The 24872-nt window shown below is 40.3% G+C and overlaps 1 protein-coding gene across 1 annotated transcript in view; it reads left to right on the plus strand.

Moving 5' to 3' along the window:
- LOC134540063 (uncharacterized) overlaps window positions 1–24872 on the plus strand; it is a 62871-nt gene that overhangs the window by 18889 nt on the left and 19110 nt on the right. Inside the window, exons 2-5 of the mRNA XM_063382522.1 lie at window positions 3292–3391; window positions 9109–9229; window positions 18384–18594; window positions 21344–21558. Coding sequence (XP_063238592.1) covers window positions 3292–3391; window positions 9109–9229; window positions 18384–18594; window positions 21344–21558 — 647 coding nt within the window. The remainder of the gene's footprint in view (window positions 1–3291; window positions 3392–9108; window positions 9230–18383; window positions 18595–21343; window positions 21559–24872) is intronic.

Genomic DNA, 24872 nt, shown 5'->3' on the forward strand with positions numbered 1-24872 from the left:
CCATTTCACAGCCATGCGCTTAGAGGCGACACCGCGCTAGAAGCACCAGCGAGTGTTGCACTTAACATCACGCTTCACCGACATAAATACACCCATATTAATCTGTGTGGCGAGAACCGGATAATTTACTGGCCCCAATGGTGTACTGAAACAGATAGGATATTTATCGGCATTTACATGTATAATAAATCCATCGTAAAATTTTGCAAAAAAAAAATAATGAACAGCAGCAATAAATTGTTACAATTAATTAATTAAACAATTGTGGCATTCTATGTTTTACGGTTATTTTGTGAATTAAGATCGTTATATGTGTATTTATTGGTTAAAACATCCTTATAAACTTGTGAAGATATAAAGATTTTTTCCTTGTGATATAGAAATTCTGTTTAATAATAAAATAAAAATTATTTTACAAGTTAGATCATAGTGTTGTAACATTTAACCTTCAAAATAATTTTAAATTTGGCAACATTACTTCACCTTAAACTGAACGCGAGTATTGCACAGCCCTTCAAGTGCTGTCGCTTCTGGGGAAAACTATGAACTTCAGGAGAATTCAAACTTTGCCTTTGTTTCAGGACTGCATGTGTATGCCCACTTGTCGAGATTTTAATACTTTTAACAGCGGAAAACTTAGGAAATGTTTCGTGACTTACCGGGAAACTTGTGAATCTAAGTGCTCCTGGTAACATGATACAGGTCGCAAGTAACTACACAGCATAAAACTTACATAAAGGGCGTAATGTTAAAAAAATAGTTCAGTAAACATTTTCTGCAATAACACCTTATAGGTACATACAGCATAAAATATAATAGATTACATGTAATTTGTTCTTCTTAGAACAAATATTCAATCAATAATATTAAAGTATTAGAAAACTACAAATGTTGTTAGTTCTCAAAAATTATTCATGGATATCAGACATTTAATACGTAATTTAAAAAAACATTGCTCATTTAAATAAAATACTTTTTTTTCTAATCTATTTCCGTTTCTAGAGATTCGTATTTAATTTCAATTTATTAGTAAGAGCTTATATTTGAATTAGGTACATTAATGAAATGATACTTCAGAAATACTGAATTTAAAAAAAATAAAACAATTGAATCATTGATTACTTTCACGTTACTATTGGACAGCACAGTAGCCATTTTAGGAATGGTCATTTGACCATAACTAGGGCCATGCACATTTCGCGAAAAGATTTCCAGACTAGATGAAAGTAAAAAAAAAAAAAAAAAACTGTAGCATCGTCTGAGTTTGGCGATTGGGCGAATTTCTTTCAGGCGCATGTCGATTGGTACAACACCAATCACAGTAGTTCAGCGGGGAAGCAAACACGTCCTGAGTGGCTCGGTCAAACGAGGCAACGACTTCTCTCGCAGACGGCCGCCAATCACAAGGAAGAACCCGCTGGTGCTGGTATACCTTGTTGCAGTCTAACAGGCGGTCAGTTATTTTTTTTTTTCCGCGAAAAATGCCTGCCCCTAACGATAACATTTGTGAACTTAAGTAAAAGAAATAATTTCTCATTACGGCAGCACAAAGCAGTCAGCGTGACCGTGTGAGGCTTGCGGTGTCTCGTCGTTGTTGTTTCCGCACTTGAACCGTTCGAGACAACAGCGAGCACGCGACCTCGGCGCGCGTGTGTTCCAATATGGCGACTTCCTGTCGCGCGGGACGTCTGACGTAACCATCGACCTCTCGAAGAGCGCGCCGTCACAAGCGCATGGCCCTCGGAAGCGGCTGCCCAGCTACGAAGCTGTAGTTGCTTTCACTTTCGCCGGGGAGAAAGTCTCTCACCCGCGCCGCCATGAAGCGGCAAAAAAAACTAAAACCATCGCCCTTTAAACCTTTACGATTACTCTAACACTCCTTGTGTGTGTGTCATTTCCTCTTTGTACTGAAACGCGTGTTCTGCCGCCATGTTGTTTTGTTGGCAAGCAGTAAGCGGTAGTATATATATGAAGAGCGATGGGAACAGGGGGAGTCACCTTTCAACCCTCCACAAAATTCAATTTAAAACATCCTAAAAACACATAAAAATGGAGGAATAACAAAAAAAAATATTATCTGGTCATTGAACGCTTTAAATTTATGTAAAATAAAAATACAATTTTAACCTTTTTTTTTTTTAGCGCTTTTGTGTATTGTGTGTAATTTTTTTTCAACTTTAGTAGGTACTCATACCAACAAAAAAAACTATAGTTTTTTATACTGGCTTTTTAAAACATAAAAAAAAATTTATATTGTATTTTCATTTTTTGTTTGTTTTTGATTTCCAAAATACCGAATCCTCTATTCAACTAAGAGTTATTTAGTACCTTAAATTACAGCATATTTTACATTTTTAAAAATTCAAAATATTCGTGAACAAAACATGTAGAAGTCGATGTAATTTAAAATTTTTTGTATTTGGTTGCTTTCATGTCTCACATAGTCTTGCTATACATACAGATTAAACATAAAGATAAAAGTACTAACTTTGCAAAGCTTAATAAAAACATAATTTAAATAAATTAACGTAATTAGACATATTGTCAATAGAAGGATACAGTTCAGCTTTTAAAACTGAAAAATCTCATTCTGCAGCTCTTTACTAAGTACGTAATTTAAATAACGTAAACATTTATTTGAATACAAGTAATTTATTTGTTTCTATTTTTCCGAAATAATTTATTGAATATTCCTTATTATTTACTTAATACAAACAAGTTTGTTTTAAATTGTGCCCTGACATTTAAAACAAAGTACAGTAATTTTATCAAATTTTCTTGTGCTGGGGATTGATTTAGGTTTTACTAAAAGTACTCATATTCTTATATTCAGACGCTAAGTTAATTTTTATTTTCACATGCTCGTCATTACTGTTATTAAGGTCTATTTCCGTTACTTCTAACCTGAAACTTTCCTTGAATTTGTTTTCCTCCAAAATTTTATTAAATATATTCACTTAGTTTTATATGACGAGTGTAAAAATACAGAACGTTTTTGTAATTATTACCTTTTTTATCACTTGCACTACATTTACACGTATTTTATTACACTTAGATATTAGCTATTGGAATTATTTGTGATGTGATATCATGTAGGTATCGTTTTAAGGTTTACATAAATATTTGTACTAAATAATTTTACATAAATAATTTTACTAAAAACTAGAAAAAAAAATCATTATGACGTGTAAGACCCAGCATTACCTGTTGTAGGTTATTACCAAGTTTTCGCAGACAATTAGGAAGTTACCTGTTTTTCTGTTTTATTTCTTCTATATTTATTGTTTTCAGATGTGGAGTTCGCCTCGTGTGAGAGAACTTGCAAGGACATGGACCTTCCAATGATTTGCAGGATCAAGCTGACGTTTGAAGTCTACCAGACATTAAGCAGGTGAGCGCACAATACTTCACCCTTAAAGTCCATAAAAGGACACGGGCAAGAACCATAATTTCCGGGAATGGTTTTGGAAAAAATATGTCAGATTATTTCGGAAAATATGTTTGAAGAAATGCAACAAAGAATGAATTATATTTTTGTTTATAGATTGTACCTTGCTTTAAAAAAAATGTTTGGAGATTAAATATTTTAAAACATAAAGATACAGAAATATTTTAAGAAGTGTCGAAACAAAAAACCCTAATTATTAAGTCATTATTTCATCAGGATTAAAGTTAAAGGTAAATTGGTTTGTGGATGTCTTTTTTTAAAACATACCCACCTGTTTTGGCGTGTAGATAAAACAATAGTGAGAAAGTTTGTGTCACATGTAAATAACCCGAAAAAATGTAACAGCACAGATGTAAGTTACTCCAAAGAAACAATATCCTTCTTTTAAGGAAGCTGTAAGGAGAAGTCTTTAAAAATATTAAAATTCTTGGAAACGTTTTAAGAGAAAATAATATTTCTACAATGGGTAAATCACAATTGAAAATGTTTAAATGAAATAGATGATCATAAAGACACCCTCATAAGTATGAATCTTAGCGAATACGTATGATTCCAGTATTTTTTTTTATTTTGGACTAATAGAAATTTTATAATTTGGAAATACTCAGATATGTTAAAAAATAAAACCCATCTTAGTTGTAAGGTGCAACTCTAATGCATCATCTAAGAAATTTACAAAACTTTTGAGGTGGGCAACTTAGGTGGTAAATAACCTTGAACACGACATGAAATGAGACTCTAAAGCCTTAGTTATATTGTGAAATTTTACGAATTAGCTCTTTGAGACCATACTCACACAGCGTAGTCACAAGGGCGACTTAATCACAGTTCGCTTGGAGCCAGCGAGTGAACTGTAAGATTCCACTCATTTTATGTTTTCTCGTTTTCCCTGAGTATTCGTAGTTTCGAAAGACCATTGCGACGTAAAAATTTTAAGTAGTAAACAGTTCTGGAATGCATTCATTAGTTTTACAATAAAACTTAAAAATGACCAGTAAAACATAAAATAAGACGCATAAAAATACAACCTCGAGAGAAAAACTAGCGAGTAAGTCAGTGTGACATACTGTGCGTAATCCACACTCACTAACCTAATGAAAAAATGCAAATTTTAGAGAGAATAGTTTTCCAAAGGCTAGTTTCTTTTAATCAAAATTTATTTTTAGTGTTGCATTCCTTCAGATCTAATGCTGAAAATTTTAACGTCATTAATGACACTTGAAAGACTCTTGTGTGAAAATTGGTAGGTTTTCGGAATATTGGAAAATATCTTTTTATATAATACACTGTATGCAAATAAAATTGTTATATTTCTTCAGTTGGTAGTCAGGCAGAAAAAATTTTAATTGACTCTTTTCCAAAAATATATATTTTTTGTTAATATTTTGCGAGAATTCCTAGTTATTTCTGTTTTAAATCGTAGGCGAGTAGCCGAAAGAGTTTGAAAAAAAAAATGTGTTTAGCAACTACTTCTATAATATGGCGGTGCGCACACTTAAATTAATTAATCAAACTTTATAGCATGTTATCATAAAACAGTGAAAACTTTAAACAAGTCATTTCGCACTGTTCTGCTTCTCGTTATTGTGTACTAGTGCTGTTACGAAGCGTGGCTATTGTTTCTTGAGTTGTGAACAGTAAAGATAAATTCAGCGATAATGACAAACAAAAAAAAAAAACAATTGCAGTCAAGTCTATTTACGCTTAGGTGTCGCATGAATTGACTCGTAAAGTTGAAAACCTATTCTACAAGATCGGACATTGTTCCGAGCAACCGCTGGGAAAAATGCAAACAACCGAAGACTGTTTGAGAAAAGCCATATTCAGTTTGTGTTCAACTCGTCAGAGACACATTCACATGCTGAATACGACGCGTGCGAACGTGAATTGGAAGAGTCCCACTATCCCAAGCTGCCGAACCACGTACTGCATTCAATGGTTACGAAACCTATATGCGGATTTTTGTGTCGTTAAAATCTGTGAAACTTGTAAGCCACGTTAGAAATATACGAAGTTCAATATTTGATTGTAATTTGTTTAGTGCATAAACTATATAATCGTTAAAACAAGAGAGCTTTATTTTAATGACATATAATATATTTTTAGATTTTTAGATATTTTTATTTATGTTAAGATTTTATTCTGCCCGATACGTTTCGTAAATATTAAAAGAGAGGTTGCAGTAAAACATTTGGTATTTTCGTAGTTACCGAATGTGTACACTACCACATAAAAAATACGTTATGTTTAGAAATATATAAATTACTAAGTTGTTGTTAGTTTGATTATTGTTAACTTTAAACTATAGTTTAATAAGTTAGACTTACTTAAGAAAATCGTCGGGTATAAAAATTTTATGCTTATTATGATGAAATCACATTATACAATTTTTATTTACCTACTACATTCATATGAATCAAAACTATTTGTGTATAATGGACTAACGGTGCGATAAATACTTTCCGAAAGTGTGTTCATACTTTATGGTTACTGTGTATACCTTAAAAATGTCATGAATATCCGGAATTAAAAAAATCTCATTGTTTTAAATGTAATGAATTTTTTTTTGATATGCGTATGTTATCACTGCAAGTGATCATATGAACACGTGCATGACTTTTAACGTCTATTAAATAATATTCAGCAAATATCTGTGGGCCGAATTTCAGACGAAATATGAAATACGAGAAAGCTATTGCGATTAAATAAAAGTAGAATACTATAATCAATGTCACTTAAAAAAAAAAAAACAATGAAAATTCCAATTTAGGCTGAGTTTTGATCCCTCGAAACTCCTAAGAAAAAATTGCATCGGAAATATTTTTATAGCGACAGATATTAACGTAAACTTTTCGGTGGTTCGGTGGTTTTTTCGGTCGTCCCAATGCCCCGAGAAAGCGTTCTTACTCTCATAACCCCCTCCACTATCCCCACAAACTACACAACAAACCATCACTAAAAGTCGCCCCTAAAAATAAAACAAATTAATAATAATAATTACGCGAATCACACACAAAAACATTTAACTAGTTAAACAATATAATGGTAGTTTTCTATCAGTTATTGTTTATTCGCCTAATTATTGTTATTAATGTGGTTAATATATTTGGGAAAACACATATGGTACTAAATGTATTTGATAAGCTTTCGTAATCAGAGTTACTAACGGCTTCTTGACTTCTGGGCTGTTTAACTGTTATAGTACATCATGCTAGAATTATGGCACTATGTGGTGAAGAGTATGGTACGAAGACGGAGTTCAAGAAGGGAAATTGTAGTACGCTGTAAGTATGTGTTCAAGGGAGAAGTTGTCGATCACCGTTTAATATGGTTACAACAAGGCGCGCCGAAACGTCGTGCAAAACCATTGATTGCACAGACACGTGGCCTTGACTCAGAATCCAAGTTCAACCTAGCAAGTTCAGCCTTTGCTCGGTCTACAGCTGGGTTTATTAACCACGCAACCAACGCAACAGCACAACGACGCTACACGAAACCAACGCAAGAAAATCACAGTCGTTTCTAAAGCACGCAAGACGTCACAACCCTGAAACTTAACATTGAGAAACCGTAGAAAACTAATAATGTCTGCCCTGGGATTCATTCGATAATTCATATTTATCATCAAAACAAAATAGAATAAAAAATTTTTATTGTTGAAAAAGTGTTATTAATTTTTTCACTATGTGAAAGATTAACAAGACTTGTAGACATGAGGTGAATAAGTTTTTAGAACATATCCCTTCAATAAAGGCAGTCAGAGACACCAGCCGAGACGTAAGAAAATAAAGTTGAAAAATCGTTGTGTTGAATTATTCCGTCTTGCGTTGTTTTTAAACCGGTGTTCTAATTTGCGGTTGCTATACATGTTGTGTTGTTGCGGCCTTGCTGTCTTGCTGGTTTGTAAGCCAGGCGCAACGCACACCCTTGGTTGCCCGAATGTTCCCGACAGGTCCTGTGGCTGGACATGTTGTGTTGTTACGGCCTTGCTGTCTTGCAGGTTTGTAAGCCAAGCCCAACGACAACCCTTGGTTTCCCGAATGTTCCTGACAGGTCCTGTGGCTGGACATGTTGTGTTGTTGCGGCCTTGCTGTGTTGCTGGTCTGTAAGCCAGGCCCAACGCGCACCCTCGGTTGCCCGAATGTTCCCAACAGGTCATGCAGCTAGACATGTGTTGTTGCGGCCTTGCTGTCTTGCTGGTTTGTAAGCCAGGCGCAACGCACACCCTTGGTTCCCGAATGTTCCCGACAGGTCGTGCGGCTGGACATGCTGTGTTGTTGCGGCCTTGCTGTCTTGCTGGTTTGTAAGCCAGGCGCAACGCACACCCTTGGTTGCCCGAATGTTCCCGACAGGTCGTGCGGCTGGACATGCTGTGTTGTTGCGGCCTTGCTGTCTTGCTGGTTTGTAAGCCAGGCGCAACGCACACCCTTGGTTGCCCGAATGTTCCCGACAGGTCGTGCGGCTGGACATGCTGTGTTGTTGCGGCCTTGCTGTCTTGCTGGTTTGTAAGCCAGGCGCAACACACACCCTTGGTTGCCCGAATGTTCCCGACAGGTCGTGCGGCTGGACATGCTGTGTTGTTGCGGCCTTGCTGTCTTGCTGGTTTGTAAGCCAGGTGCAACGCACACCCTTGGTTGCCCGAATGTTCCCGACAGGTCGTGCGGCTGGACATGCTGTGTTGTTGCGGCCTTGCTGTCTTGCTGGTTTGTAAGCCAGGCGCAATGCACACCCTTGGTTGCCCTAATGTTCCCGACAGGTCGTGCGGCTGGACATGCTGTGTTGTTGCGACCTTACTGTCTTGCAGGTTTGTAAGCCAAGCCCAACGACAACCCTTGGTTTCCCGAATGTTCCCGACAGGTCCTGCGGCTGGACACGTTGTGTTGTTACGGCCTTGCTGTCTTGCTGGTTTGTAAGCCAGGTCCAACGCACACCCTTGGTTGCCCGAATGTTCCCGACAGGTCCTGTGGCTGGACATGTTGTGTTGTTGCGGCCTTGCTGTCTGCTGGTTTGTAAGCCAGGTCCAACGCACACCCTTGGTTGCCCGAATGTTCCCGATAGGTCCTGCAGCTAGACATGTGTTGTTGTGGCCTTGCTGTCTTGCTGGTTTGCAAGCCAGGCCCAACGCGCACCTTTAGTTGCCCGAATGTTCCTGACAAGTCCTGCGGCGGGACATGTTGTGTTGTTGCGGCCTTGCTGTCTTGCTGGTTTGTAAGCCAGGCCCAACGCGCACCCTCGGTTGCCCGAATGTTCCCGACAGGTCATGCGGCTGGACATGTTGTGTTGTTGTGGCCTTGCTGTCTTGCTGGCTAGTAAGCCAGGCCCAACGCGCGCCCTTGGTTGCCCGAATGTTCCCGACAGGACCTGCGGCTGGACATGTTGTGTTGTTGTGGCCTTGCTGTCTTGCTGGCTAGTAAGCCAGGCCCAACGCGCGCCCTCGGTTGCCCGAATGTTCCCGACAGGACCTGCGGCTGGACATGTTGTGTTGTTGTGGCCTTGCTGTCTTACTGGTTTGTAAGCCAGACAAAACGCGCACACGACTGTTCCCGACGGCTGGACATGTTGTGTTGTTGCGGCCTTGCTGTCTTGCTGGTTTGTAAGCCAGGCCCAACGCACACCATTGGTTGCCCGAATGTTCCGAATGTTCTGAATGTTGCCGGCAGGTCCTGCGGCGACTGCCCGCGCAACTCCAGCGACTGCGACCGCAGATTCTGCATCGCGGCGGACGGGGTGCGCCGGGGGATGCTGGCCGTCAATCGCCAGCTGCCAGGGCCGACCATTCAGGTGAGGCACTCGCCTTCGCCTCAGGTTAACAATAGTCGTGCTCCAACCATCTCTTCATAACTGTTATTCTGCAGGCTGGCCGTCAAGTTAAAATCACTCACTCCTGCGATAAGTCCGGCTCTCAGTTTGGACTGCTCAGCCAGAACTGACAATTTTTGATTGAGCTAAGATCCTCTGCACACACGATCAGTCTAGTTGCTCAGTACGAACCTAACCTAACTTTGCGAACTGACAGTTTGGACTGAACTGAAGCCTCCCCTAAACTCGATCATTCTTGCGGTTGCTACTACTGTTGGATGTGTCGTTTCATCGTGGAATGTCAAATAAACTTTGGGTTGTTGCAATTGCAATGCATGTTTAGTTAGAAAAGGAAAATATGTAGCAAAGTAACCAAAGAGCATGGACAGAGGATATCTACCACGAAGCTCAGCTGATGAACTGGTAGACTGATGGTTTGGACCGCCAGTGTGGACTGGCGAGACGCCGTTCCCACACGCTGCAGTTCGGACTGAGGGTTCTCGAGCCCACAGTTCGGATTAGATTAAAATCCATAAGGATCGTCAGTCCGTCAGTTAAGACTGTTAGTACATCGTCCTTGCTCACACACGTCAGTTCAAACTGATAAGTAGGGGCAAGCATTTTTCGCGAAAAGATCTGAACAATTATTAAACTGCAACAAGGTGTACCCGCACCTGTGGTTTCTTCCTTGTGATTGGCGGCCGTCTGCGAGAGAAGTCGTTGCCTTATCTAGCCGAGCCACTCAGAACGCGTTTGCTTCCGCAATGAATCACTGTGATTGGTTTTGTTACAATAGATATGTACCTGGGAGTAACTCACCCAATCACGAAACACAGACGGTGTTACAGTGTTTTAACTTTCATCTAGTCTCGAAATCTTTTCGCGAAATCTGCATGCCCCTACTGATAAGTTCTAATTGACAGTTCGGACTGATCGTGTATGGGGGCTTAAAGATACTTAATTTTTAATCATGAGTTGTTTGTTAGATCCTACTTTAGGTCACTGGGATTAAAGGAAGCATTACTTGATCATTAAAAGGCGATAAAATAAAAAAGATATATAAAAATTGAAATGGCTCCGGTAAAATTTTAAAAAAAATATTCAAAAAAATACTTAGTCCGAAAAAAATACTTAGTCCGGCTTTGGGCTTGATTTCAGACAGGGAATTTTATAAAAAATACTTCCCATCTTCTTAAAATTAACCAAACAGTTAATATCATTAAGTTTCCATTTGGTTTTGTTAACTTTGGTTCGCGCCATCCGCCACAGAGGTTAGCACCGTTGTTGTTACACTTTTCCGTTCCGTTCGACTTCCGTCACTTTCAAGATTTCACCCACCCACCAAATACCGTATACCGAGGGCTAGGATGTCACACATAAAAAATCTCGATCGATTGCACTCACGGGAAGCCTAAAATGTACATCAAGTTCTGTCCCCGCCCGAACACGCCCGAATATTCACCTTCGGCCAACCTCGGGTTTATTTATATATATATTTATATTTCTCTGTTTATTTTAATGTAGCTATACTAACCTAACTAACCGTCCATAGTGGTTTAAAGTGTTTTAATGTAGCTAACTTAACCGACCACTTTTAATATTTGAATTCATTTTTCCTGCGCAAAAATAAAACAAATCCCGAGGTTGGCCGAAGGTGAATATTCGGGCGTGTTCGGGCAGGGACAGAACTTGATTTACATCTTAGGCTGCTCTTGCACTCACAGTTCGGGTGGCTTCTTCGACGACACCAGGTGAGCGTTCCTTTCCCGACCGCGGGCACTATCTCGTGCAGGAGCTGCAACTACGAGACCAAGGTGCAACCACTTGCAAAGAAGCAATTTGGCGTTATTCAAATAGTTTGAAGCGAAAACAACAGCAGGGCCAACCAACGAAAAGACCGAACGAACCCTCCGTTAAAGCCCCGAAAGGAATTAAAGAAATTAGTGAAAGCATAACTTCCCCGAACCGAATTTTCTAGAGCGGGACCGAAACCAAAAAAATTCAACCGATGTGAGTTTTAAGTTCATGCCCGACTACCAACATCGCCCGTCACACCTCACGCACTGACCTGTAACTCAACTGTCCGAACTCGTATCGACGAAGAAGGAATTAAACTCCTGATCGCGAAAACACAACTCGCTGAACTACCAAAGCGCCTGCGCGAAGAGTGTCGGGGGGCAAAAGGGGTGGAAGGAAGTTGACAAGCGGCGAGGGGAGGTAATTCACGTGGCCGGAAATCGCGGCGAAGCGAGGCGCGCAGTTCAAACAGTTTCTCCCGCCGACGCTGCCGACGGCACAACGCGAACAACCCACATGAACTCAAGTTATCAAGTACATTCCTTAACACGCCCAAAAAATATTTAAAGTTACATATGACTTATTTGCCAATAATTGAATATTCAGCTGAAAACCTCTTTCTTAAATGTAACCTTAACATATTTTCAATCTTAATGCATAAAATTTAAAAAAAGGTAAAAATATATATATATATATATTCAAGAATATTTAAGAAAAAAAGATCTAGAATTTATCAAGCGTAGCCCTTGGCCACAATAGTGATATAAAGAGTATAAATTTTATTCAAATTTGGTTTTAATTTTTTTTTATTTCTGCTGAATACATGCTTCTTTGTTTATTTTGCCAGTTAGAATCCAAACAATTCGCATTTTTTACGTAAGAATTTTTTTTATGGAAGAAAGTATTATTTCATCATAGATTTTATTAAATGTTCATATACCTCTACTACACCTGTTTGAACTCATTTTCATCTGAATATGCTGCTCGCAGAAAACTCTACATTATGGTTCATATTTAAGGCTCGTTCTCACAAAGAATATTTATATACCAGGCGACGGGCCCACCGCACACCTAGTGCAGGGGAATATTAAAATGTATACTATGCTTGCTAAGCCATAGAAGACACACATCACAAGCAGCACAATCCACAATACGTACCGGCTGCGAAAATTATTCCAAGTCCAATTTTCAATTTTGGGGGGTTGCACCTCCCCAATAATAATAGGGAGGCTGTCACGGAACACAATTTAACCCATTGACACTTACAAATTGTCCCGGAGGGGGGGGGGGGTTTGGTCCTCTGGTAATTCCCTGGGACGAGTTGGAATTACGAGCGAAACTTTCATTTTTGATTAACGAGTATGATTCATTCATATGAAATTTCTTTCCTCTAAGCGCTACCGTATATTTTTTTTACAAAGATAACATTCTTGCGTGTTTTGTTTTGGTTTTGATGGAAAGTTTTGTCACCGTTTAGTTACCACATTATTGTGGGGAGCTGTAAAATGCCACACAAGTGAACGACAAACACTTGCTATTCTTTTATACCCATTAAATTACAGTAAGTGAAATTCCGGTTTAAAAAAATTTACCACAGAACAATAATAAAAATTATGCAAGAAAGCTTTCTGGTAGAATTTAAAACGAAAATGCCTTAAATAAGAATGACAGTAAAATAAAATAACCAACATAACGTGTGATACCGAAGCCTTAAACTGATGTAGTTATTTAAACATACTTTTTAACAGGAACGAACCGGATGCCGTTATTAGTGTCAAGAGTCCCTCCATTAGAGTGGCGAAAGTTTCGGACACATTTTACGCAACGTTTTCCTTGTTTTTTTCCTCCTCATTTATCGCGTGACATAAACACCATTGTTTTTGAAGCTCTTATACTTTCTTTGACAGTAGAAAGTTCCTCTCGATATTTATCTCCAAAAAGTTTCACTCAGCACAATATACTAGCAATAACAAAGTGAACTAAGTATTCGTTATAAATCACATTTTGCACCAAATTGAAAAGAGATCTAAAAATAATGTTCCAAACTGGACATAATTTTGCAAACATGCTTAAGTTTAATGAATGGTTAGGTTGATAAATTTGACAGTAGTTATCATCATAAGTCTTGCATTGTACGAGCTTCTTAGCTAAAGTTAATACAAACATTACGTGGCTTGATCCCCAGGATGTCATACCTAAATAAATAAATAAAACAAACTGTTTATAAGTTTAAAAATAATAGAATTTTCTTGCCTGAATCATATTGTTTATATTAAATTATTTTTTTGGTAATTCTATTGTTTTGGCCTTGTTATGTCATTACTGGAGAGAAATCATTTCAATATGGATGAATCCCATTATATATATGTATATATATGTGTATATGTGTATATATATATATATATATATATATATAGAGAGAGAGAGAGAGAGAGAGAGAGAGAGAGAGAGAGATGATTTGTAGAGGGTTAGACAAAATCAATGCGCGTGTTGGTGCATATATTTAGAAAATACATTTAGAGCAAAGAGGCCCTAGTGTTTCCAATTTTTTGTTATTATTATTTTTTAATTTTTCTGAACTTTTACCGAAATTTTACCTCATAACACCTATAGCTCTTTGGTCGCATGTTTTAGACTTGATATTTTTATTTACGCTTGGTCCCTGATGTATCCTTCTTCTAGGGCAAGGCAGCGTTAGATGTAAAAAAAAACTACTAAAGAAGTAGTTATGAACTCATAAAGTCAGAAAAATGGAAACAATAGGCAAAATGCCAACTTAACTTAAATAAAAATAACTAAAAACTTTCAAGGAGGTCAAATGCTTTTGAAAATTACCTTATTGACGTGACGTCTAATAAATCGATGAACGCTGGCCGCACGCACGAAAAAGTGTCCCGTAACGAACATTGTCCCGTTACGCTGTGTCCCGTTACGCACATTGTACGCTTGCGCCGCATCTATCTCTCTTCCACTCGATTGGAACAAGCATCGATTTTACTTTTTCGAGGCACATTAAACTTGAAACACTCCCATTCGTTTCCTACTTTTCCTATCATCGTCCTGTCCTTAACAGAATAAAACAGATTGAAAGAAGTTAAATAGCAAACATGTATAAACGTAATAGTTAAAATAATCTCTTCGTTAAAGTAATAAACATATTTGAATAAATTAGTGCAAATAAAATTAAATTTATCAATTAAATTGTAGATTTTATTTCACTCATTCTTTGTATCCATACAAAATAGTGATAATTCAATAAAAATGATTCAATTTTATTCATAAAAGTATGCAATCATTTCATCAATGTTTTGTTATGACGTTGTCACGTTAAACTATCGTCCGTAAACCGACTTTACAGACAAACAATTTTTGTGGTTTATTAAAACAGTGTACTAAATAAGTATAACACTTATCAGCTTGTGAGTGTGAAACGGAGTTGATGAACGTAAACGTCAAAACCATGTTTTATGGAAATGTTTCTATATATAATTTTTTAAGTTTTCTACTTAGAGAATGCATATAGGCCAACAAGTACCCCATTCAGAGATGACTTTTGTCTGTGAAAATCCACGCGCGAAATACTAGGGAACAACCCCCTTTTTTTCCTCAAGGAATCCTAAAGATTGCGCAAAAATGGCAGACATCCTTAAAAAAATTGGTTGTCTGTAAAGTCGGTTTACGGACGATAGTTTAACGTGAGAACGTCATAACAAAACATTGATGAAATGATTGCATACTTTTATGAATAAAATTGAATCTATTTTTTTGAATTATCACTATTTTGTATGGATACAAAGAAGGAGTGAAATGAAATCTACAATTTAATTGATAATTTTACTTTTATTTGCACTCATTAATTCAAATATGTTTATTACCTTAACGAATAGATATTTTTTAACTATAACTTTTATACATGTTTGCTATTTAATTTCTTCCAATCTGTGTTATTCTGTTAAGGATAGGACGATGATTGGAAAAGTAGGAAACGAATGGGAGTGTTTCAAGTTTAATTTGCCTCGACAAAGTCAAATCGATGGTTGTTCCAATCGAGCGGAAGAGAGATAGATGCGGCGCAAGCGTGCAAGGAGCGTAACGGGACACAGCGTAACGGGACAATGTGCGTTACGGGACACTTTTTCGTGCGTGCAGCCTGCGTTCATCGATTTATTAGACAGTCACGTCAAAATGAACTTATCTTAGACCGCTTAGACTTGGGAGTTATTTGGAAACAGTCTTAGTTTCAGACAGAGAATAATTTAATTAATTGTTAAGTTACGGGTGTGTAGAACATTTCTCCGGCAGTGTACTCCCGACAGTTCGGTTCTGCTGTGTCACCTCGCCTGCTTACACCGCTCTCTCTCTCTCTCTCTCTCGCGATCCGAGGAACAACGGCTGTTTTTCTCCCCTTGCTCTCGTCGACTCTCCTGTTGCCTGCCAGGGGCACACTTCGCCCGTGAAGTGTGTCAGTGTGCCGACTTTAAGCCCGTCAGCATCCGCGCTGGTGCAGAAACCACAGGGCTTCGGCGACGCAGACGCAGTCTTCGCATCGCGTCCGTAGCATCGACGACGACAGTCTGAACTTTCCTGGAGCAGAGTTTTCCCCAAACACCGTGTCACGTGAAGCCTTTGTTGGCAAGATGCAAGAATTCGGCTAGTAAAAAAAAAATTCACAATTTTATTTTTCTATTGAAATACTACGTCAAGGCGTTAAACGTAAGCGGAAGATTAAAAATAAGCCTAAGAGGTAAAAAGTCAAGCAAAGTTTAAGGTCCTTTTTTTTTTTTTTTTGGTAAAGCTGTACGCAAGTACAGGGTATCCATAAAAAGAACGTCCAAGTTTAAATGGTATATTATAACGGTTCAATTTAGACTATTTACAACAACTCATGCACCAAATGTTCAATATGTGCACCTTTAGTTTTGCGGCACACATCCAACCTTAAGTTTGATTCTTCGCCCAATTTGGTTAACACGTCCAGAGTAATGGAAGAAATAGCCTCTTCAATTCTGATTCGCAACTCTGGCAAATCATTAGATAGCGGCGGAACGTACATATAAAAGATCTCCTACAAAGCCCCGAAGAAAAAAAATCGCATGGCGTTATGTCAGGTGAACGTGGAGGCCAGAAAAAAAAGCTCTGTCGTCTCGACCATTACGACCAAACCAACTGTCAGGGACTTCGACGTTCAACCACTCTTATGCAGAGAGGTTTTCCATTCTGTTTCTAAATAAAGTGTTTACATGTTCACCCTCTCTAATGGGGAAAAGAGCCATTCTTTCCCCCTGCAAGTGAGAAAAACAAAGCAGTATTCGCGCATGCGATTATCTAAAACTGTTTGAGTTACTCTGTAATTGTGAGCCAACACTCTTCAACATTATTTCATGTACACACTGTATTTGTTATAAATGTTCAGCACGGTAATTATTTAAACTATGGTGGAATGAATATAGCATTACAGTGTAAAGTTTCTACAAATTAAAAAAAACTACAAGAAAATAAAAACTGATGAGTAACAAAAAAGTGTTAAATTGTAAAAGTGTGGCACCTATTTCAGTAATTTAAGAATTTGGTATCGAGAAAAAATTTTTTGGGAACTTAGTTCTAGTGGAAAAGTGCAAAAACGATTCTGGGCTTTAAAATCAAACTGAAATGCACTAGCAACAAGCAAAGCTCATCATTTAAGATTTTCAAGATGTAACAACTCGACCACAGGGTGAGTGTGAAGCGTGTGTCGGTCGCCCGACCACAGGGTAAGTGTGAAGCGGATGCCGGTCGCCCGACCACAGGGTGAGTGTGAAGCGGATGCCGGTCGCCCGACCACAGGGTGAGTGTGAAGCGTGTGTCGGTCGCCCGACCACAGGGTAAGTGTGAAGCGGATGCCGGTCGCCCGACCAAAGGGTGAGTGTGAAGCGGATGCCGGTCGCCCGACCACAGGGTGAGTGTGAAGCGGGTATCCTGTCGACCGACCACAGGGTGAGTGTGAAGCGGGTATTCTGTCGCCCGACCACAGGGTGAGTGTGAAGCGGGTGTTCTGTCGCTCGACCACAGGGTGTGTGTGAAGCGTGTGTCGGTCGCCCGACCACAGGGTGAGTGTGAAGCGGGTGCCGGTCGCCCGACCACAGGGTGAGTTTCAAGCGGGTGTCGGTCGCCCGACCACAGGGTGAGTGTGAAGCGGGTATCCTGTTGACCGACCACAGGGTGAGTGTTAAGCGGGTGTCGGTCGCTCAACCACAGGGTGAGTATGAAGCGGGTGTCGGTCGCCCGACCACACGGTGAGTGTGAAGCAGGTATTCGGTCGCCCGACCACAGGGTGAGTGTGAAGCGGGTGCCGGTCGCCCGACCACAGGGTGTGTGTGAAGCGGGTGTCGGTCGCCCGACCACAGGGTGAGTGTGAAGCGGGTGTTCGTTCGCCCGACCACAGGGTGAGTGTAAAGCGGGTGTCGGTCGCTCGACCACAGGGTGAGTTTGAAGCGGGTGTCGGTCGCCCGACCAAAGGGTGAGTGTGAAGCGGGTGTCGGTCGCCCGACCACAGGGTGAGTGTGAAGCGGGTGCCGGTCGCCCGACCACAGGGTGAGTGTGAAGCGGGTGTCGGTCGCCCGACCACAGGGTGAGTGTGAAGCGGGTGCCGGTCGCCCGACCACAGGGTGAGTGTAAAGCGGGTGTCGGTATCTCGACCACAGGGTGAGTTTGAAGCGGGTGTCGGTCGCCCGACCACAGGGTGAGTGCGAAGCGGGTGTCGGTCGCCCGACCACAGGGTGAGTTTCAAGCGGGTGCCGGTCGCCCGACCACAGGGTGAGTGTGAAGCGGGTGCCGGTCGCCCGACCACAGGGTGAGTTTCAAGCGGGTGCCGGTCGCTCGACCACAGGGTGAGTGCGAAGCGGGTGTCGGTCGCCCGACCACAGGGTGAGTGTGAAGCGGGTGTTCGTTCGCCCGACCACAGGGTGAGTGTAAAGCGGGTGTCGGTCGCTCGACCACAGGGTGAGTTTGAAGCGGGTGTCGGTCGCCCGACCAAAGGGTGAGTGTGAAGCGGGTGTCGGTCGCCCGACCACAGGGTGAGTGTGAAGCGGGTGTCGGTCGCCCGACCACAGGGTGAGTGCGAAGCGGGTGTTGGTCGCCCGACCACAGGGTGAGTGTGAAGCAGGTGTTCGGTCGCCCGACCACAGGGTGAGTGTGAAGCGGGTGTCGGTCGCCCGACCACAGGGTGAGTGTGAAGCGGGTGCCGGTCGCCCGACCACAGGGTGAGTGTGAAGCGGATGTCGGTCACCCGACCACAGGGTGAGTGTTAAGCGGGTGCCGGTCAGGCTGCGGGCGTGAAGTAGCGGGGGTTTCCGCCCCGCAGGTGTGCCAGAACGACATCCTGCTGGTGGACGTGGTGAACCGCATCCCGGGCCAGGAGCTGGCGGTGCACTGGCGCGGCCAGCCGCAGCGGGAGACGCCGGTGATGGACGGTGTGCCCATGGTGACGCAGTGCCCCATCCCCAGCTACACCACCTTCCAGTACCGCTTCCGCGCCTCGCAGCCCGGCACGCACCTCTGGCACGCCCACACCAGTGAGTGCCGCGAGCCGTCCGTCCATCAGCGGAGACCTTCTGGCCGACCTTCAGTCAGTGGCGTAGCCAGGATTTGTGTATGGGGGGTGTTAAGAAGCATTTCCCTACCCCCCCGCCGTATTAAAGCGGGGTGTCCGGGGGGTCCTCCCCCGCGAAAATTTAGATTTTAAGGTGTAAAATAGTGCTTTTTAAGCAGTTTTGGTACTTAAATTTAAATATTGTAATGGTAAAAATTCTATTAATTTTTAATATGAAATTTGTTTCAGTGATGAATATGAAATTTAATTTAAAGATTTGGTGCTAAGGGGGGGGGGGGGTTGAACCCCTAACCCCCCCCCCCCCCCTGGGTACGCCTCTGCCTTCAGTACCAAGTCCCTGATGCTGAGTTCCTGTATCTGCACCTTCTCACTACGTCACACTTTTTTTGTACAGAAATGCACTTTCAACCGTAAACTTGACCACCGTTTGACGTTCTTTCTAGTGGCATACCAACACTTAGATCTACGACATGTCCAAAAATTCACATATTTTTGGGTGAAAAGTAGTTTAATGAAGAAGTGAGGTACCATTTAAATTTTTTTTAAAACTGCTGTCATGAAAAAATATGGTTCATGAAACACGGTGCTTATGCCTCAGAGATACAGACAGATATACAACGACAGTCCCTTGGAAATAATCGCTGAGAAGGTTAGTTTGAAATGAGATATTCATTTCGGGAAGAGCTTGGGGGATCAACCTATGCTTTAAAACATTATTTCTTTTTTTGTGATTGATAGATTCTAATAATTTATTTTTACTGGGAAAGTTATGTCCCACCATCCTCGTGTTTATGCACTCAAAAATTCAGAATGAGTTAAAACATTTGAACTGATTTAACAAATTCTACCGTGGACTAATATTGATCAAATCATGCTAAGAGATCAGTTGCGACGAGTCACTAATTCCCTTATTGACGTTTCTGCGATATCAAAGGTAAACTCATATGCAAGCCTGAAGATGGAATTTATTTTTAGAACTTTTTTGCCTTATTGTAACTTACTATGCTTCCTTTCTTCTTCTCTCTCTCTCTCCTTTATGCATTTGCCCCTGTAACCACTGGTGTATCGACCTCCTTGGAGTAGTTTCACTTCTCGGTGGGGAAGCCTACATTTCACAGACGGGAGAGCCACATCCGAAGTTCCCCGAAGTTCATGCTCGCTTTTTTTTCCGTTCTATCTCATTGTATAAACCGGTGTGGCATTAAATTTTGCAGTCGATTAGGATAGATTAGCTACATTATAAATACTTTAAAACATTGTGGATGGTTGGTTACATTAGGTAAGTATAGCTACTTTAAAAATACTGTAAAATCATTTTATGATTGCTTAGCAAATAACTTTTTAATATGTAGCTATCCAGCGCTAGGAAACCGTTTACATGATTTCACAGTATTTTTAATGTAGCTATCCTAACCAAATCAACCGTCCACAATGTTTTAAAGTATTTACAATGTAGCTAACCTAACCAAACTGACCATTAGTTACCATGAGTAGAGACATGCAAAATTCGCTGATTCATTTCGCGATAGGCTAGCATCAAACAACTATACCTTCGTACCGCTTCTGCGACTGGCCCACATTTTATCCGGGGAACTGTGAGCCAATGGGAAAACACTAAACCAAGAAAGTGCCTAATTACGGACAGCCTATAGTTGAGACGTCTCACGCGTCAGTAGCCGATGAACAGGTGTCATTTCCGCGAGTATCTAAAGGACCGTGGAGTCTATCCTGGAGGTCAATGAATCCGCGAATTTTGCAGGTTTGTAATCATGAGTTACAATAAACCCGAAGATGCATGATCGGGCGCTTGGCTCTCTCGTCTGCGAAAAGAAGGCTTCCCTACTCGGCGCTAAAAAAAAAAAAAAAAAAATTCAATGAGTTAAAACCTTTCGACTGATTTAACAAATTCTACAATGGACTAAAATTGGTCAAATCATGTTAAGAGATAATTTGCGACGACTCACCGATTCTCTTATTGACATTTCTACGATGTCAAAGGTAGACTCATATTCAAGCCAAAATAGGGATGGTTCCTCAGGACGTTTTTGCCTTATTGAAACTTACTATGCTTCCTTTCTTCTTCTTCTCTCCCTCTCTCTCCTTTATGCATTTGCCCTTGTAACCACTGGTGTATCGACCTCCTTGGAGTAGTTGCACTACTGTTTTCCTTTATTTTTCCTGACATCACTCTCAGTAAAATGTTCGGATGGTTCCTAAACACAGGTCAAGACCGAGAGTCCTCCTGCAGCTTGCTTGAACTGTGACCTCGATCTATCCACCACTGTCTAATCACCTCGCTGTCGAAGAGACGATAAGCCAGGGGCGCAACCATAAGGGGGGGGGATTAGGGGTTCAATCCCCCCCCCCTTAGCACAAAATCTTTAATTAAATTTTTCATGTTAACAATTAATAAAATTTTTACCATTACAATATTTAAATATAAGTACCGGAAACTGCTAAAATAACACTATTTTACACCTTAAAATCCAAATTTTCACGGGGGAGGACCCCCGGACCCCGCCGCTTTAATACGTGTGTGGGGGGGGGGGGGGGGGGCACTCTTCTTAACACCTCCCATACACAAATCCTGGCTACGCCACTGCGATAATCCTAAGTGAAAAAAATTTTCCCCCCATGGATTATTATTGGTACATCAATTTTTTATACATATAAACTTTTTTTTTGTATGGTTCGGGTGTGGTCGCTTGCAGGCTCGCAGATGGTGGACGGGCTGTTCGGGGCGCTGGTGGTGAGGCGACCGCCGACCACGGACCCGCTGAGGCACCTCTACGACGTGGACGACGAGCGCCACCTGGTGGTGATCAGCGACTGGGGGCGCGGCCCCGCGGTGCAGTCTCTCACCGGGGCGCCCGACGACCCCCCTGCCCCTGCCGTCTTGCTGGTCAACGGCCGAGCCGCCGGCCAGGTACGAGTGCCCGGGGTTCGACTCCCAGCTGTGCGACACTTTGCATGGATGTGTGTGGTCAAGTGTAACACAAGGCGGTGCGGCGCGCCTTAACTTCTCCACTTAAAATAAGGCAATAAAAAAAAATTTGTTTGTCCGTAAAGTCGTTTTACGGACGATAGTTTAACGTGACGAAACGTCATAACAAAGCATTGATGAAACGATTGCATACTTTCATGAATAAAAATTCAATCATTTTTTTTATTGAATTATCACTATTTTGTACGGATACAAAGAAGGACTGAAATGAAATCTTACAATTTAATTGATAAATTTACTATTATTCGCACTCATTAATTCAAATATGTTTGTTACTTTAACGAACAGATTATTTTAACTATTTAACTTTTATACATGTTTGCTATTTAACTTCTTCCAATCTGTGTTTATTCTGTTAAGGATAGGACGATGATAGGAAAAGTAGGAAACGAATGGGAGTGTTTCAAGTTTAATGTGCCTCGAAAAAGTCAAACCGTTTGTTGTTCCAATCGAGTGGAAGAGAGATATATGCGGAGCAAGCGTACAATGAGCGTAACGGGACACAACGTAACGGGACAATGTGAGTAACGGGACTTTTTTCATGCTTGCAGTGATTTATTAGACGATTTATTAGACGTTGTCACGTCAAAAAAAATTGAATGCATTTATTAAACTGATGATATGATAAAGAGATACGAATAAATAAAAAAATGGCATATGGCTGTTGGGCGCAAGCACATAGCACTTAAATAAACTTATACATACCGTATTAGGTAGTTTATATTTATGGTATTCATATCTTTCAACGTTCATTATAAATAATGTTGACTGTAGCAAATTCATTTTCTTCAGAGGGTTATTGAAGTTGCAGAAGATTTATTGAAGTGAAACACTTATAACAGATGGTAGAGTGATATCACAATTTTTAAGAGTAATGGAAGTGAAAAGGTAATGGAGTTAACGTATGCTCGAAAGGGGGAAGGGTTTACACAATTAGGAAAACAACTAAGAGAATAGAATAGAGACCTCCAAGTGCGCTAGGAGTAAAAATACGCAGATAGAGTAATATTAAATTTTTATGTCACACAAAATATTTGAAACACGCGAAAAAATGTGCGGGAACAGAATCGAACGGAAAAGTGAATATGTATTTGGTAGAACAAGACTGTATAAAATTTTCAGAGTGCGGAAGGATGTGTATGTGTAGGTAGGAGAGTAAGCAAGTATGTTAGTATGCAAGTATGCTACAGTGGTATTGTGCAAATATGCCGTCGAGCGCATGTGCTGCCATCTTTTGCCGTATAGTAAAGTGAACACTAGAGGTTAACACTCAAGGTTAACTATTGCAAATTAAAAAAAAAACATGGTTTAAAAAGCATGCACTTAGGTTTGTTTGACATACTTTATTTTATTGGCCCATTCTCAAATCTTTTCCTGGACAGTCCTCCTTTGCTATGTAGGTACTTAACTTTTTTTTTGCTTAATACATGCCCCGTATGATAGCCAAGTGTTTTCCCCGCGTATATGCAAGTTTTACCTGGGCCCAACTTGAAATTGTTTTACTGTAGAGGAGAGTTAGTCATGGCATTAATCGCTGCCATGACTGGCCTATGCCCACGATGCATGCTATCCTTCCTGCGTGGTTTGGTAAGGGGCATAAGCCTCAGCCTGAGACGCATTTTTTTTCCCGATCCATACCCTTCCAAACCCTGTACACTCAGAATATGTTAATATAGAAAAAAATCTGTTGTATAGAAGTTTGATTCCAAATAGATCTGTGAGCGCGTCTTTCAGTATAAGCCAGTTATGTGTAAACATCCAACCTGAGTAACATGCAAATTCATGTGCTTATAATATGAAATCCATTCAGGAAATTTAATGTAGAATTATTTAAGATAATCCCGAGGGTAAAAGTTATACTGATGAATTAAATATTTGCTTTTCCAGTAAAATACCAAAGTTCCTAGACACGAATCACACACTTTCTACGCTCGCCGATAGAATTCGCTGCCTGAACCGTAAATGTTCCAGACCACCATCACCAACAAATGGCAGCACGAAGCAAATAGAAATTTTAAACAATTAGGAACAGCTCTGTTAATAGCGAAAAAGAAAAAAAAAAAACTTGAAATTACCTAACTCTGGTATTGGACCTGATTTTCGACCAGTAATTTTATTGAAATACCATCAAACTTGTTTAAATTCATTGAACAGTTATTACTTTAATTTTTTGTCGCACTTTAGAACTTATACTTCAATAGAATTTCTGAGTCATCAACTTGAACCATTTTGAAACACATAATATAACACTAAATATGTTTGTATATATATATTTTTTTACTGAAATCAGTCTGTAAATAAGTGTTACGAACAAACAATGATATTATTTAGCTAATTAAATATTATATGACGATTTAAAAAAATTTATAAAATTCAGTTGCGAGATTTTAAGAAGCGCTCGCTCTACCGCTGTGTACCGAGCCTGTTGATAATTGCAAGAATAATATCTATTATAAACATTGCGATGCTATTTTCTCTTGGGTTATTTGAAAATTTAAAATAATTTTTGCTATGACTATTTTCGTGTACCAAATGTATTCCAGGGTAGTTTCACTATCACAAGTTTCACTAGGCGCACCAATAAGTTTTGGTTTGTACTATGTTGATGAAAGTGACTATATATGGGTGTGTACGTTGCTATACGTGGGTCCGCCATCTTGGGTTACATCCCCGTTCATCGACCTCCATACAATACAATTTTCACGAAATTATTCCTGGTGATCGCCGTAAAAAGAGAGCTAAGTGGGCGTCCATTAAATACGTGAGCCAATCATGGCAATTTTTGGACACCCCCCCCCCCCCCCATCCACACAGAATAAAACGTGTGGTTTTTCAAAATGCATGTTTTCAGTGTAAATACGTAAATTTGTGCTTAATTGCGTTGGATTTATTTATAAAAATCAATCATAATTATCTTGATTATTTTTATTTAAGACAAATTTAGACAAGTATTTAAAGGCAGAACATAGTCTAGAATAATAGTGAGAAAAAATAAATAACACTAAAATACTTAAATAGGAAATACTACTAAAACTCCGTAAAAGAATATTCATTCTAACTCAATCCACGGGGGGGGGGGGGGGGGGGGGAACTCATGTGCGGTCTCGAGAGTGACTCTGTGGCGTTCGCATAAACGCAGATAAAATAATTTAGTGTGGAGAAACATGTTTCACTTAATTCAACCCGGTTTCTCTCGCAATTTTACGCTGTTTCTTATGGAAAAAATAATGTCACCT

Source organism: Bacillus rossius, chromosome 16 (genome assembly GCF_032445375.1).
Source record: "Bacillus rossius redtenbacheri isolate Brsri chromosome 16, Brsri_v3, whole genome shotgun sequence".
In the NCBI taxonomy this organism is placed as follows: Eukaryota; Metazoa; Arthropoda; class Insecta; order Phasmatodea; family Bacillidae; genus Bacillus; species Bacillus rossius.